The 17,725-nt window shown below is 41.3% G+C and overlaps 1 protein-coding gene across 1 annotated transcript; it reads left to right on the top strand.

Moving 5' to 3' along the window:
• Positions 1–448: 448 nt before the first annotated feature.
• On the top strand, positions 449–3,046 carry LOC308194033 (uncharacterized protein; the record flags this gene model as incomplete). Its single annotated transcript, XM_080589373.1, has 2 exons — positions 449–1,925; positions 1,998–3,046. Exons 1-2 carry the CDS (start codon positions 1,142–1,144, stop codon positions 3,044–3,046), a joined length of 1,833 nt encoding a protein of 610 aa, XP_080445499.1. The 5' UTR covers positions 449–1,141.
• Positions 3,047–17,725: the final 14,679 nt, after the last annotated feature.

Genomic DNA, 17,725 nt, shown 5'->3' with positions numbered 1-17,725 from the left:
AACAACCTTATAGACACTTGGGTCAAAGAACATGGTATTGAATGGGTGTATCACATCCCCTATCATGCACCAGCCTCTGGAAAAGTTGAACGATACAATGGACTGTTGAAGACTACACTGAAAGCAATGGGTGCTGGGACATTCAAAAATTGGGATCACATTTGGCAAAGGCCACCTGGTTAGTCAATACTAGGGGATCTGCCAACCGAGCTGGACCTGCCCAATCAAACCTGTTACGCACTGTAGAAGGGGATAAAGTTCCTGTAGTGCACGTAAGAAACATGCTGGGTAAAACAGTCTGGGTTACTCCTGCCTCAGGAAAAGGCAAACCCATTCGTGGGATTGCTTTTGCTCAGGGACCTGGATGCACTTGGTGGGTAATGCAAAAGAATGGGGAGGTCCGGTGTGTACCTCAGGGGGATTTAATACTGGGTGAGAATAGCTGTCCTGGTTCCAGTTAGGACAGAGTTAAGTAGCTCATAGTAGCTGGTAGGGTGCTATGTTTTGAATTAGGATGAGAAGAGCGCTGATAACATGCTGATGTTTTAATTGTTGCAGAGCAGTGTTTACACCAGGCCAAGGACTTTTCGGCTTCTTGCTCTGTCCTGCCAGCGAGCAGGCTGGGGGTGCAGCAGGAGCTGGGAGGGGACAGACCCAGGACAGCTGACCCAAACTGGCCAAAGGGGTATTCCATACCATCTGACGTCATGCTAAACAATATATAGGGGTGGCTGGCCGGGGTGGGGGGCCGGCTGCTCGGGAATAGGCTGGGCATCGGTCAGCGGGTGGTGAGCAATTGCATTGTGCATCACTTGTTTTCTTACACATTATTATTGTTAATACTATTACCATTATCACTATTATTATTATTATTGTTATTATTATTTTCCTGTCTTAATAAACTGTCTTTATCTCAACTCACAGGCTTCACTTTCCCGTTTCTCTCCCCCATCCCAGAGAGGGAGGGGGGAGGGTGAGCGAACGGCTGTGTGGTGTTTAGCTGCCAGCCGGGTTAAACCACAACAGTCTTTTTGGCGCCCAACGTGGGGCCCGAAGGGTTGAGATATCGACAAATCTGACCAGAGTGTGTTAAACTAAAATTGGTATAAGTATTGGACCTGCTTAATAGTTGCTAGTCACGATGTTGATTGCCTTAATCTCCAGTCTGCTGTACCTGTATTCCAAATTGAGTTTTATGGTGCGTTACTTTCTGTATGTGCTCCCTGTTGCACTGTTTATCCTTTCCGGGCCCTGGTTTAAGATTGTTATGGTACTGTGTGGTGTAGCAATGGCTTATGAAATGATGAAATATCTGGTCATGACTTTAACCTGGTATTTGTACTCAGCACTGACATCGACTCTATACTTTGGAACCCATATCTCGGAAACTATTAGCAATTACACCTATTGCCTGTTTTCGTTAGGGAGCCAATCTGTGAAGGGGACAGGGGAAGACATGTTTCCCTACCTGTTCACTCTCCCTTTCTCCTTCACCACCACCCTCTTATCCCCCGAGTTAGTTACGGTGGTTCTCCGAGATGTTGAATATCCTTGGGATACTCAGACCAGCCTGCTCTTGTTGTTATGTCTCCTGAATGCGCTTCAGATTTTGTGGAGGGTTAAACAACTACTTAGGAATCTCATCCGGAGATCTGTCTTGAGGCGGGATAGCTGCGAGTGGCAGGGAGTGTGGGAGGATATGGGCAGGTTTCTAGAGCAGTGGTCACCTCCAGTGTTTTGGACATTCACCCCTGAACAACTGCAAAATCCTAAAAAGCTGGCAGAATGCTTGAAAAAAAGGTGTCATGACTCTGGCAGTTCCAAAGTGACACAAATCACTGTAGCGTGCTGGGGTCTGGCTTGTGCCTATCGAGCTGCAATTGATGCTACTAGCAACCTAGCTCCAGCTCCTGTAGCCGTTCCAGGTCCAGCTCCTGCAGCCGCTCCAGCTCCAGCTCCTGCAGCCGCTCCAGCTCCAGCTCCTGCAGCTACTCCAGCTCCAGCTCCTGCAGCCGTTCCAGTTCCAGCTCCTGCAGCCGCTCCAGCTCCTGCAGCCGCTCCAGTTCCAGCTCCTGCAGCTACTCCAGCTCCAGCTCCTGCAGCCGTTCCAGTTCCAGCTCCTGCAGCCGCTCCAGCTCCTGCAGCCGCTCCAGTTCCAGCTCCTGCAGCTACTCCAGCTCCAGCTCCTGCAGCCGCTCCAGCTCCTGCAGCCGCTCCAGTTCCAGCTCCTGCAGCTACTCCAGCTCCAGCTCCTGCAGCCGCTCCAGCTCCTGCAGCCGCTCCAGCTCCAGCCCCTGCAGCCGCTCCAGCTCCAGCCCCTGCAGCCGCTCCAGCTCCTGCAGCTGCCCCAGCTCCTGCAGCTGCTCCCACTCCTGTGGCTGGGTCAGAGAAACGAGCTGTAGCAGTGCAAGTTGACCCCGCAGAGGGTATTCCAACCCCTGTGGCAGACCCTGCGTCTGGGTCAGAGAAACGAGCTGTAGCAGTGCAAGTTGACCCCGCAGAGGGTATTCCAACCCCTGTGGCAGACCCTGTGGCTGGGTCAGAGAAACGAGCTGTAGCAGTGCAAGTTGCCCCTGTAGACAAGGTGAAAAAATGGTATAGAGGCTCAGGTCGTTTAAAACGCAGACAGTCTTCTGCTAAGTCTGGGCGTAGTGAAGACGAGGCTGGGCCATCAAAGGTGCAGGAGACTGAAGATGAGGATGAGGATGGCGAAAAATCAACAGTAACTACCCGGACTCCATACCAGCCATCAAAGGTGCAGGAGACTGAAGATGAGGATGAGGATGTCGGAAAATCAACAGTAACTACCCGGACTCTACACCGGCCATCAAAGGTGCAGAAGACTGAAGATGAGGATGAGGATGTCGAAAAATCAACAGTAATTACCCGGACTCTATACCAGCGTGAGCTACGAGATGTGCGAAAAAGATTTTGGTCGCTGTATAGGCGAGCAGCTTGTCACCTGGCTGCTCCGGTGCTGGGACACGGGAGCCAATTATGTGGAATTGGAGGGCAAGGAAGCCAGGCGGCTGGGATCCCTTGCTAGGGACGCATGCATTGACAAAGCAATTGGAGATGGAGCACAATCTCGCAGCCTCTGGAGGCGTCTCCTGTCAGCTGTGAAGGAAAGGTATCTCTTCAAGGAAGAACTTGTATGTTTACCAAGCAAATGGACCACCATGGAGAAGGGAATTCAGTACCTGAGGGAATTGGCCGTATGGGAAGTAATTTATAAGGACCTAGACGACGCACAAACATCCGCAGATCCAGATGCAGTCCGGTGTACACTACCCATGTGGCGGAAGTTTGTACAGAGTGCCCCATCATCATATGCCAGCTCATTGGCAATGCTAGCCTGGAAAACGGAGGAGAATCCCACAGTGAATGAAGTGACTAAAATACTCCGGCAGTACGAAGGAAATCTCTCCTCTTCCCTAAAGGCCTGTGTCTCAGCTGTGGAGAAACTCTCTGAAGAGGTCCACCAACTTAAAGAGAATTTATCTTCCCCTCCACCTGAACGAACCAGTGTCCACCAGCTAAAAGAGAATGCTTTAGAGAAACTTTCTGAAAAGATCCACCAACTTGAAGAAAGATTATCTTCCCCTTCACCTGAACGAACCAGTGTCCACCAGCTAAAAGAGAATGCTTTGGAGAAACTTTCTGAAAAGATCCACCAACTTGAAGAAAGATTATCTTCCCCTTCACCTGAACGAACCAGTGTCCACCAGCTAAAAGAGAATGCTTTGGAGAAACTTTCTGAAAAGATCCACCAACTTGAAGAAAGATTATCTTCCCCTTCACCTGAACGAACCAGTGTCCACCAGCTAAAAGAGAATACCTTGGAGAAACTTTCTGAAGAGATCCACCAACTTAAAGAGAGTTTATTTTCCTCCCCACCTGTACAAACCAGTGTCTCAGCTATTAGGGGTAAACGTTCATCTATGCAAGGAAGACAATATGGTGGGCACACACACCGCGCCACCCTTTGGTTTTACCTACGTGACCATGGAGAGGACATGAGAAAATGGGATGGAAAATCTACTGCGACCCTAGAGGCACGGGTACGTGAATTGCAAAGGAAAACAATTGGGAAAAAGGAGTTCTCTGAAAGGTTTGCTGCTCCAACTTCCAGCAGGCAGTCCTTTAAACACAGAAATGAAGATTCTGACCAGGACTAGAGGGGCCCTGCCTCCAGCCAGGGGGAGGAAAGGGACAATCGAGTTTATTGGACTGTGTGGATTCGATGGCCTGGCACGTCAGACGCACAGAAGTATAAGGCTTTGGTAGACACCGGTGCACAATGTACTCTAATGCCATCAAGCTATAAAGGGCCAGAGCCCATCTGTATTTATGGTGTGACGGGGGGATCCCAGCAGTTAACTGTATTGGAGGCTGAAGTGAGTCTAACCGGTAATGAGTGGCAAAAGCACCGTATTGTGACTGGCCCAGATGCTCCGTGCATCCTTGGCATAGACTATCTTAGAAGAGGATATTTCAAGGACCCAAAAGGGTTCCGCTGGGCTTTTGGCATAGCTGCTTTGGAGACAGAGGACATTAAACAGTTGTCTACCTTGCCTGGTCTCTCAGAGGACCCTTCTGTTGTGGGGTTGCTGAGGGTTGAAGAACAGCAAGTGCCGATCGCTACCACAACTGTGCACCGGCGGCAATATCGCACCAACCGAGACTCCCTGAGTCCCATCCATAAGCTAATTCGTCAACTGGAGAGCCAAGGAGTGATCAGCAAGACTCATTCACCTTTTAATAGTCCCATATGGCCAGTGCGAAAGTCTAATGGTGAGTGGAGACTAACAGTGGACTATCGTGGCCTGAACGAAGTCACGCCACCACTGAGTGCTGCAGTGCCGGACATGCTAGAACTCCAGTATGAACTGGAATCAAAGGCAGCCAAGTGGTATGCCACAATTGATATCGCTAATGCATTTTTCTCCATCCCTCTAGCAGCACAGTGCAGGCCACAGTTTGCTTTCACTTGGAGGGGAGTCCAATATACTTGGAATCGGCTGCCCCAGGGGTGGAAACACAGCCCTACCATTTGCCATGGACTGATCCAGTCTGCGCTGGAGCAGGGGGAAGCTCCTGAACACCTGCAGTACATCGATGACATCATTGTGTGGGGTGACACTGCAGAAGAAGTTTTCGAGAAAGGGAAGAAAATAGTCCAAATCCTTCTGAAGGCTGGTTTTGCCATAAAACAGAATAAAGTTAAAGGACCTGCACGAGAGATCCAGTTTTTAGGAATAAAATGGCAAGATGGACGCCGTCAAATCCCAATGGATGTGATCAACAAAATAACAGCTATGTCTCCACCAACTAGCAAAAAAGAAACACAAACTTTCCTAGGTGTCGTGGGGTTTTGGAGAATGCATATTCCAAATTACAGTCTGATTGTAAACCCGCTCTACCAAGTAACCCGTAAGAAGAATGCTTTTGAATGGGGCCCTGAGCAACGACAAGCCTTTGAACAAATTAAGCAGGAAATAGTTCATGCAGTAGCCCTCGGGCCAGTCCGAACAGGACCAGATGTAAAGAATGTGCTCTACACCGCAGCCGGAGAGAATGGTCCCACCTGGAGCCTCTGGCAGAAAGAACCTGGGGAAACTCGAGGTCGACCCCTGGGGTTTTGGAGTCGGGGATACAGAGGATCTGAAGCCCGCTATACTCCAACTGAAAAGGAGATATTGGCAGCATATGAAGGAGTTCGATCTGCTTCGGAAGTGGTCGGTACTGAAGCGCAGCTCCTCCTGGCACCCCGACTGCCGGTACTAGGCTGGATGTTCAAAGGAAGGGTCCCCTCTACGCATCATGCAACTGATGCTACATGGAGCAAGTGGGTTGCACTGATTACTCAGCGGGCTCGAATAGGAAACCCCAGTCGCCCAGGAATCTTGGAGGTGATTATGGACTGGCCAGAAGGCAAATACTTTGGGATATCACCAGAGGAGGAGGTGGTTCGTGCTGAAGAAGCCCCCCTGTACAACAAGCTACCAGAAAATGAGAAGAAATATGCCTTGTTCACTGACGGGTCCTGTCGTATTGTGGGAAAGCATCGGAGATGGAAAGCTGCTGTATGGAGTCCTACACGACGAGTTGCAGAAGCTGCTGAGGGAGAAGGTGAATCGAGTCAGTTTGCAGAAGTAAAAGCCATTCAGCTGGCTTTAGATATTTCTGAACGAGAAAAGTGGCCAGTTCTCTATCTCTATACTGATTCATGGATGGTAGCAAATGCCCTGTGGGGGTGGTTACAGCAGTGGAAGCAGAACAACTGGCAGCGCAGGGGCAAGCCCATCTGGGCTGCGGCATTGTGGCAAGATATTGCTGCCCGGGTAGAGAACCTGGTTGTAAAGGTACGCCATGTAGATGCTCATGTGCCCAAGAATCGGGCTACTGAAGAACACCAAAACAACCAGCAGGTGGATCAGGCTGCTAAGATTGAAGTGGCTCAGGTGGACCTGGACTGGCAACATAAAGGTGAATTATTTATAGCCCGATGGGCCCATGACACCTCAGGCCATCAAGGTAGAGATGCAACCTACAGATGGGCTCGTGATCGAGGGGTGGACCTGACCATGGACACTATAGCACAGGTTATTCATGACTGTGAAACATGTGCTGCAATCAAGCAAGCCAAACGGTCAAAACCTCTTTGGTATGGAGGACGATGGCTGAAATATAAATATGGAGAGGCCTGGCAGATTGATTACATCACACTCCCTCAAACCCGCAACGGCAAGCACCACGTACTTACAATGGTGGAAGCAACCACCGGATGGCTGGAAACATATCCTGTGCCCCATGCCACCGCCCGGAACACTATCCTGGGCCTTGAAAAGCAAGTCTTATGGCGACATGGCACCCCAGAGAGAATTGAGTCAGACAACGGGACTCATTTCCGAAACAACCTTATAGACACTTGGGCCAAAGAACATGGTATTGAGTGGGTGTATCACATCCCCTATCATGCACCAGCCTCTGGAAAAGTTGAACGATACAATGGACTGTTGAAGACTACACTGAAAGCAATGGGTGCTGGGACATTCAAAAATTGGGATACACATTTGGCAAAGGCCACCTGGTTAGTCAATACCAGGGGATCTGCCAACCGAGCTGGACCTGCCCAATCAAACCTGTTACGCACTGTAGAAGGGGATAAAGTTCCTGTAGTGCACGTAAGAAACATGCTGGGTAAAACAGTCTGGGCTACTCCTGCCTCAGGAAAAGGCAAACCCATTCGTGGAATTGCTTTTGCTCAGGGACCTGGATGCACTTGGTGGGTAATGCAAAAGAATGGGGAGGTCCGGTGTGTACCTCAAGGGGATTTGATACTGGGTGAGAATAGCCCATGAGTTGAATTGTAGTATGTTAATTATTATATAATAATGTATGTCATCACTACCATGATTGCTATATATCATAGATGAAAATGGTGATTAATTAGAATGTATTGGACAGAGTGTAACCTGAGCATGACATAAATGGTATGGAATAAGGGGTGGATATCTGTCCTGGTTCCAGTTAGGACAGAGTTAAGTAGCTCATAGTAGCTGGTAGGGTGCTATGTTTTGAATTAGGCTGAGAAGAGCGCTGATAACATGCTGATGTTTTAATTGTTGCAGAGCAGTGTTTACACCAGGCCAAGGACTTTTCGGCTTCTTGCTCTGTCCTGCCAGCGAGCAGGCTGGGGGTGCAGCAGGAGCTGGGAGGGGACAGACCCAGGACAGCTGACCCAAACTGGCCAAAGGGGTATTCCATACCATCTGACGTCATGCTAAACAATATATAGGGGTGGCTGGCCGGGGTGGGGGGCCGGCTGCTCGGGAATAGGCTGGGCATCGGTCAGCGGGTGGTGAGCAATTGCATTGTGCATCACTTGTTTTCTTACACATTATTATTGTTAATACTATTACCATTATCACTATTATTATTATTATTGTTATTATTATTTTCCTGTCTTAATAAACTGTCTTTATCTCAACTCACAGGCTTCACTTTCCCGTTTCTCTCCCCCATCCCAGAGAGGGAGGGGGGAGGGTGAGCGAACGGCTGTGTGGTGTTTAGCTGCCAGCCGGGTTAAACCACAACAATAGCCCATGAGTTGAATTGTAGTATGTTAATTATTATATAATACTGTATGTCATCACTACCATGATTGCTATATATCATAGATGAAAATGGTGATTAATTACAAGGTATTGGAAAGAGTGTAACCTGAGCATGACATAAATGCTATGGAGTAAGAGGTGGATATCTGTCCTGGTTCCAGGTAGGACAGAGTTAATTTTCCTCCTAGTAGCTGGTAGGGTGCTATGTTTTGGATTAGGATGAGAAGAGCGCTGATAACATGCTGATGTTTTAATTGTTGCAGAGCAGTGTTTACACCAGGCCAAGGACTTTTCAGCTTCTCGCTCTGTCCTGCCAGCGAGCAGGCTAGGGGTGCAGCAGGAGCTGGGAGGGGACAGACCCAGGACAGCTGACCCAAACTGGCCAAAGGGGTATTCCATACCATCTGACGTCATGCTAAACAATATATAGGGGTGGCTGGCCGGGGGGGGGGTGGCTGCTCGGGGATAAGCTGGGCATCGGTCAGCGGGTGGTGAGCAATTGCATTGTGCATCACTTGTTTCATACACATTATTATTATTAATACTATTATCATTATCACTATTATTATTATTGTTATTATTATTTTCCTGTCTTAATAAACTGTCTTTATCTCAACTCACAGGCTTTACTTTCCCGTTTCTCTCCCCCATCCCAGAGAGGGAGGGGGGAGGGTGAGCGAACGTCTGTGTGGTGTTTAGCTGCCAGCCGGGTTAAACCACAACAACTCTATACGATTCCTGACCCCATCTGAATAGTGGCCAAGTGGCCAGAACTGCAAGAGGAGCTTTTGTGTCCTAAGCTATGCAGTCTGACTTTGCCTTTATACACCAAGCATCAGGGGTCCCAATACAACTGTCACAGAGCTAGTCTTTGCCACAAAACACTTTTGAATGAATCTATACAAGATAATTGCCACATTGGTACAATAAAGTTTAGAAAACCTATGCCACCAACTCCCTTCACTGCTGAACAAAAGATGAAATACTTTCCCTCTTCAAAGCTAATCTGAAAAGGTAAAATTGTTCCAAGACCTAACATAAGATTAGCATGAATGCTATAGATAAAGCACCTGAAGACTGCATAGCTTTAGTCACAAAGGTGTTAAGGGCTTTGAGGAGCAGAAGAATGATGTTACAAAATGTATTAGAAGAAAGACTTGGACCTACATTTCCTATAGGTGTCCTGAGTGAGATTATGAGTCAGTTTTTCTCATTGCATAACTTTTGAATTAGTTATTGAAGAAAAGACACACTGCAAAAATATCTTGGGAAGGGTACTACTCCTCTGCATGGTAAATTGAGCACTTAGAATCTATAGTCAAATTCTTCACCGCATCAGGCAGAGAGATGATTTTTAACTAAGTTTCTTGAATCCTTACCAGAATATTAGACAAGGATCCCCAAGAGTAGGAAACACAAATGAAGAAACAGATGCAGCTGGCAGTATATTAGTGTCTATCTCTATGTCAAATGGCATTTGTTCCACTTCTTCCTTGACATTTCAGTACTGTCCAACTTGGTTAAGTTCCTGCTTGAGTAGGGTATCATATTTTAAGCTTCCAAATCTTCTATATATAGGAGCAACCTCTAAACAAATGAAGATTGTAGGAATGATTAAGAAAAATATCTTTCTATTTTGGGGGGAAGGGCAAGAGATATTTTTCTTTTTCTGAAGCTTTATAACAAGTGATAGAAGTTAAAAAGAAAAATAATAAAATTGCAACTTACTATTTTCCTTTAGTCTTTTTTTTTTTTTCTGTAAGCATTATTTTTTACAGAAAAATACTGTACTAGGAATATGTGTGCACCTAGTAAAAGTCTTAAATAACATATACTGGCTATTCTTCACCTAAATTAAAATTAATATTTAAGACATTCAATATGAAATAAAGTTTTTAGTATCAGCAGTATTATCATATGATTCCGGGATACATATAGAGAGAAATTATGATGTTTCTCAGAGGAGAACTAGTAGGAATGGGAACCGGTAGACACGTGTTGAAAAATCAACAGGTAAGCCTGTTTCAATATCTAGTAGAACAGTAATAATTCCATCTTTCACATAAATTAGTTGCATATGATGGTTATATATGATATATTTTAAAAGCTCTCAATTTTGAATGAGAACATAATTTAGACAGTATGGTAAGTATGCATAAATGCATACATGGAAATTGAATTAGCTTATAATTTGTATTTTTACCTTTTAAATTATCTTTATTAGTAAAATTATGCATCCAACAAATCTACCTCATTTCAGTTCATAGCCAGATAGAAGTATCTGGGGGCAAACATCTTCCGTTGTTCTTACAGCCCCTAATACAGTACATTTCTAACTAAACTGCTATTCTAGCACTAGCATAGCACTAGCACTGTAGCACTAGTAGTGCTATATACTACTAATCACTGAAGTTTGCTGGAGTGAAATGAAAGGACCAAAGAAAATGACTCATACTGAAAGACAATAATGGGGGAAGGGAACTGTGTTTTCAAAGCTTTTTTTTTTTATTAATTTGTTTTTGGAGTATAAAACTATCTAGTCAGTTTTATTTCTTGCTCTCTCATACCTCATCCTTTTGAAATCCATCTACATATTTGAAAGTTTTTTTGTATAGGAAGTATCATTATCTCTACTTCACAGTTAGAGGAGCTAATAAGGCCCCCACAGCAATCCCATCGTGCAATGTCACAAGTTTATTCATCTTAATTTACACACTTTCACACATCCTTCCTCTACTTAGTCATGCCTACCCTACCCTCATCCCCCCACCCCTTCCCAATCACTGGAAAATAATCTTCATAATATGATGCTTCTCCTTTATTACATACTTTGAGAATGAGTAAAATAGTTAAACTGTAAAATCTCTTTCTCAGTTTCTGCATCATATGAAATAAGCAGAACTTTTGAAAACTCAGAATTATGGCATCTGTCCCTTTACTTCCTCAGGCAAATGTCTCTCTAGATAACACTTTGCCACTTGAATTTCAAAGGTTTCCTTTGCAATCACAACATCTAGAAATGTGCAACCTTTAGGTTTGTTTCCATTTTTATAGCAAAAGATAAAGCTGTGGAGAACATCAGAGATCTCTTTTGGAATATTCTATACATGCCCTTTATGTCCCATAAGGGATCATACTTTTGGAAATACATTTTGGAACGCGCAGATTAAAGTGAGATCTTTTTTATAAACCCACAATATGCATATTTTTTTCTATAAAGATTATTCAGTTATATATCATTATTACATTAATAATTTAGGAACCAGATGTAAAAAATAAAATAAAATAAAATAAAAAATTTGGGTAGCACTGAAAGACCCATATAACAAAGTTTTTTAAACTTGTTGCTAACACCCTCTTCAAATATAATGTGTTTCATGGCTGTAAGAACAAGAGATTTTTGATTGATGCGTGGTTTGAGAATAACTGTGTTGTGGTTTAACGTGGTGGGCACCTAAAAAACACACAGCCCTTCACTCACCACCACCACCACCACCCTGCTCTACCCCGCCCAGTGTGATGGAAAAATGAGAATTGGAAAAAGAAAAAAGAGAGAGAGAGAGAATTGGAAAAGAGAGAATTTGAAAAAAATGGTAAAACTCGTGCATTAAGATAAAGGACAGTTCAACAGGAGAGAAAGGAAAATAAAATAATAATATAATAATTATGATAATAATTACACGCACACACACATATATATATAACAAGTGATACTCAATGCAAATGCTTACCACCCACTGACCAATACCCAGCCAGAGCCTGAGCAGGGTCCCCTTTGACTCTCCCCCAGCCAGCCCTCCCAGTTTTTATTGTTCCATCTGATGTCATATGGTATGGGATATCTCTTTGACCAGTTTGGCTCAGCTGTTCTGACTGTGTCCCCTCTCAGCTTGTGCACCCTCAGCCTTCTCACAGGCAGGGAAGTATAAGAAGCTGAAAAGTCCTTGACTCTGTGTAAGCACTGCTCTGCAACAGCTAAAACAGCAGTGTGTTATTAACATTATTTTTTTCTCCTAAATCCAAAACACAGCACATCCAGCAACTGTGAAGAAAATTAACTCTATCCCAGTCAAAATCTGGACAAAGATTTTTTCTTAATAACATTAAAAGCAAGAAAGATAGTACAGTTTCTTAGTCTTTGAGTTAAAAGCTCTTTTGGATTAGTTTTCTTAATAAGGTGACAAAATGAGCATAAACCGATCCAAACACAATGTTTAATTTAATGCTCTGTTCAGTCTTTAGTGGACATTACAGCAGGGTAGCATTTAGGGATCTCTTAGTCTACTGCTAAAAATACACTTATCTTCACACATTTAAATGTGAATTGTAATATTTGGGCACAAAGGTTTGTTCTAAAAATGTATAGAAAGATTTGTTGGAAAAATTATTTTCAAATGAAATAATGATCTAACTAATGGTCACATCCACTAACTTGATAATAAGTATTATCCTGCCTTCTGTTGTACCTCAGCATCTAGAAAGTACAAAAGAATACAGTGATCAGTAAATCGGTAAATATAGAGCAGAAAGGAGTGATAATTTTATTTCTCCAAGCATATGTATTCAAATTCTATTTATCTGTCTATAGAGCTTGGGAGGGAGATCAGTATTTATAATTTATGTTTTATTGCATATATATGCAAGTCCAATTAGCAACAGACTATACTTTAAACTGAATAGGTTTAAACTTTTTCCCTAAAATAATGAATTCAGTTCAGTCTTGATCAGACTTATTTGTCTGTCATTGCCATAGAGTAGGTAGATAAGTAAGGTGGGTGGAATTGTAGCAACATAAATCTTAACGCATACCAGTGCCTCAGGGAACACTATGAAGATTTTGATAATTATTCTGATTATTTTATCTTAATATATTTTGCTAACAGGCTGTATTCTGAACTGCTGAAATGTTGGAAGATGTTTTGACTTTTAGTCTATTAAATTGAATAGCATTTATTTTGACATTAATACCTTGTTTCTTTTAGTAGGAAACAGAAATAGATAGCACAAAAATGTGATCTCTTCACAGTTTCATTAGAGTGAATTCTCATTTACATCATCTGTTGTCTGTTGCTACAAAAATTCATGCAAAAACACAGGCAGATAAATGTGTAGAAAGTAAAAGAACAAAAAGAAAGAGAGAATGATAATAAAAATTCCACCTCTGCTGGCAGACAGGTTTTTACATTCACCATCTAGCTCATCTTCCTTTTGGGTATTCCTGTAGGCGATAACTCTGACAGATATTGACAGACTCGGTAAGTCCAGGTAGTGCTTTGAATCTACTGCTGTAAATTTTTTTTTTTCAGCAGAAATTCTAGGCAATGATGAAAGCTGCTCATAACATTTTATGAATAGTTCATTAAACAAATTCCAGCAGAATTAATTTAAATATATTCTGTGGGATAAATTCACTTCACATCTAAGCCAATGCAGCCTCTTCGCGTAAACCTTTTCCAGTTTAAGGGAGTCCAGCCCATTCCAGGTGGGTGGCAATGACCATCATCAATTTGATTCCTTAAGTCCAGACATAAAATATGTGAAGTTATGGTTTCAAGGAACCAGGTTCAAAGGATAATCTTCATAAATATGTATTCTTGAGAGATGCTACTCCAATCTCTTTGTCAAGATGTAATGCTCGCAGTCTTGTTTATGGGAAAAGAGAAAAAGAATATTGTATTTAAAGACAGGAACTTAATTGATAGTGTAACTGAAAACTTAGCAGTCTAATAATTACTCCATATCTAATTATTAAAGAAAAAGAAAGAATACTTTTATGCAGAGAAAGGTTCATTACTTACAATAGAGTTACAATTGCTATATGTGCACGTCCTAGTTTTTAGTTCTTTGTGTGGTGGTGTGCTCATCCTTCCCCTACACTTCTGTGTCTTAAGGCTGGTGGCTTCATTCATGTGGTAGTAGGGGTATTATGGTGAGTTGTCAGCCTTTGGCATCCTTCATTGCGAATAATGAGATGGTGTTCCTCTACGCTACATCCTATGTAGTCTCCACTTGTCAAGGTCTCTGCTGTTTTTCTGTGTAGACTTGTAAACCTTGGTTGAACAATACAAAGACAAACAAGTTAGCTATATCCACCCAGACAGTTAGAAAATTAGCTGCTATATGTAAACCAAGTGACCATGGTAGTTCAAAAAAAGTTAAGAATAAAACAAGCCTGATAAGCCTTAGTCCTGAAGCCTTGCAAGTTCAGTTCAGGCCTGTTACTAGCAATAGCAATACCAGGTAACGGGTCTACAAGGTAACAAAGAGAATATAACAATGCCTGAAATTTTAAGAGATCATGCAAGAGCGTAGAAAGGAATTGACCAAGCAAGGGAGGATGCTATCAAAGTCCTTTAGGGAGTTTAATACACCCCTCATAATTACCCAGTGGATAATAGCATTTGATGAATATATTATACCCTTTGCCCTAGGAAATAAGAAAATAAGTGTCGTTTGTGATAGTAAAACAACTGAAATAGATTTTAAATAGTTACTGAGCAGACTGGATACATCCAGACATATTTCTTAATTATCCCTTGAATGTCAGGACATTTGAGAGCAGTTCTACTGCTGTCTGTGTCAGCCGATAGTCTTGCCAAATTAATCAGATATACTTTTTTTTTTTCCAGATTAAGTCAATATTTGAAAAGTGATTTAAAGAGAAAAAAACGTTGTATTTAAGAACAGTTTGGTCATCAGATTTAAAATATTTTCTTAAAAAGCTGTGGCAAGCTTTTTGCATAGTTCTTTACTGTGAGTTTTCTAATTCCCGAGGAAAAAAAAAACAAACAACATCTAGGATGAGGGTGTTCTTTAATGTCTGGCTTCTTCCTCTACAATTGGAAGATACCTATCAATACCTTTTGCAACAGTATTTTTCTTTGATATGCTAACTGGTCATTAGACTTGTATCACAAAATATTTACTGTGTAAAAAAAAAAAATAATAAAAATGGAAGAAAAACATTTTAAACAAAAATGTGTGCACAGGATTTCAAACGTGTTGGAATGTAAGCCCTGAATCTGAATGATACAGCTTCTCTCTGTGGTGCTGTTGTAGGTGGCATATTATTTGAACATTTGTAAATTCTTGTGGTTGAGCTTACAAATCCCTAAGCTTGTTTCTTCTTGCAAGTTACTGAAGACAATAATGTTTAGTGAATACTGAATATGAAATGCTATATATCTATGAAACAGTGGGGATGGAAAAAACCACTGATCTCTTTGCCTGTTAATGGGTGTGCCTCTCAGAGCTATGCAATTTATTTTCTCTTTTTCTTTGGAGGTCAGTTAGCTTTTAGTATTCCATGCAAAATGAAGTTATTTCTAAAAAGGGATATTAAAATGTTTCTAAAATACCTGCAACTTAATAGACAGGACACTATAATGGAGGAGGCAGGTAGAAGTCCTCTGAGATAAAGAGATCTAGACATTCTTTTTAGACAAGCAGCATAACCACAGACATAAAAAAGAACTGAGTCAAATTAGTTATGGCTTCTCCTCTTTTGGACTGAAAGTACAGGAGACCTCCTTGAATTTTGAAAGAAGAATATTACTTAACTGAAATCTGGGACAGAGCTGTGTGTCTTGAGGGTATAAAGAAGATCAGAGGTACATCCTCCCTGCCACAAGATGTTCTGTCTTCAATGTTTTCTCACTAACAAGTCCATCAGTTCCTTTCTCAATAAACTGGGTCCCACTCCTACCTCAATATGTTTCTCTGTGCCTCTATAGGGAACCTGGATGAATAACTTGGTTTTCACTGGAAACATGAATTATTAGTGGTAGACTCAATAAAATGAAAACAGTACTGTTCATAGACTGATAAATCCAACTTTACAGTTCAGCTCAGAATATCATACATCAGCTTTTATGATCTTCAGTCTGTTTGCACCATGGAATGCCAAAATGCGAATTATGATAATTAACAGAAAAAGTCAATATCCTTATGAAAATAAATTGTCTTTTATAATATATATATATATTTAATAAAAGCATCATTTGTCAGCATCAGACAACTGATTTTGTGAAAATATTTTTTTTCACAAGAATCTGAAGCAAGAATTAAAAAATAATAAAACATCAAGGTTACATAGACTACCTTTAATTATCAGAGCTTTCATCTTCTCAAAATGTTTTGTTGTTGTTGTTTTGTTTTTAGGAGCATTTATTACAATGTTTCAGTGATACATAGTGAATTCTGCTTTAAGTGTAAATTGTATTAAACATATAATGGATTCCCAGAGAGGCAGTCAATGGACTGAAAATCTAATCAGATTTTGTCTTCTATAATGGGGAAAGTAGGTCATTAACTGTTTCTAAGCTGTTACAATGTGGTTTACATAAACTATGCAGGACCTGATCCAAGCACTCCTGCTTGTAAATTGATTTTGAACTAGTCAAAAAGTTTTTGAATTAGTCAGTTACACTATCTTTTTAGCTCTGCTAGGTTTTAAAACTAAAAAAAAATATTTTGCCAAAGCAAACAGGAGATAATGTATATATAATAGCTGAAAAGAAGAATTTTGATTTGGTACCATTCTATTCAATTTATGTTGCATTATTATCTCATTAAAATGTTTTATAAGATCATCTTGTATGTATCCTGATTTATTATTTATATTTTTTTCTTATTTTTACATTTGGATTTTAGAAGGCGAAAGAAATGACAATTTATTTAAATTAAACTAAATTCTAACGGTATCAATTTCACCAAAATTTCCCACATACAAACCTGCATGCATACTAAATATAATTCTAAACAAAACAGATGGATATGATATATATATTTATATTTAAAATTAATAAATACTTGAAAAAATGGTATCAGTTAACATGGTTGTTAAAGATAAGGAAGAGAAAAAAGAATCCACATACTTTCTTTTAGCTTTAAACAGTAGAATGTAAAACAATCACACTAAGGCTGAAGAAACATAGCTCAGTATGTATTCTCTAAACACACACTGGAAAAAATAAAACATACTGTTTGACAAAATGAGCTGTATATCAATTAGGGACAGCTACTGAAGTCAAGTTTTAACTAAAATGGCCAGATGGAAGTAAAATAGACAAACCAATGAAAATGTCAAACATCAAAATAAGGTCAAGATCAACAGCACTATTTAAAAATATATAATAGCCCTTTGTCAAAAAGTGGGTCAAATTCTATATTACTCATGAATTCATTGACACATTGATGCATCACCCAATGAAGATTAATGGTAATTTAAGTCCAGGGAATTAAATGTGTTTTATACTGTTGTAATTGGGAGCAAAATGTAGTCCATTTTATATTGTCATTGCCAGCTATTTGATTATACAGAGAAAAAATTCATCAGTCTAAATTACTTGCCCAGCTACTCCATCTGTCATGATAGCTATCACTACTGCTTAAAGTGATAAAAGATATGAAAAACAGTCTAAAGAACAAGTGACCAGTGAAGCTGAGAAGCTAAAGAGGAAAGAAGATTAAATGGACTTGGAAAATTATTTTGTGCAACAGTGCTATGTCAGTGCTTTCTTGTTAAACAATAAGAACAAGGTAACCCCCTGGAGCTCCTAAATGGCATTCTTAACGATGAGATTTGATGCTTCCCAATGAAGTTT

This window comes from Anser brachyrhynchus (genome assembly GCF_964034855.1).
Source record: "Anser brachyrhynchus genome assembly, chromosome: 4".
Lineage (NCBI taxonomy): Eukaryota > Metazoa > Chordata > Aves > Anseriformes > Anatidae > Anser > Anser brachyrhynchus.
This window is presented reverse-complemented; position numbering and strand designations above follow the sequence as displayed.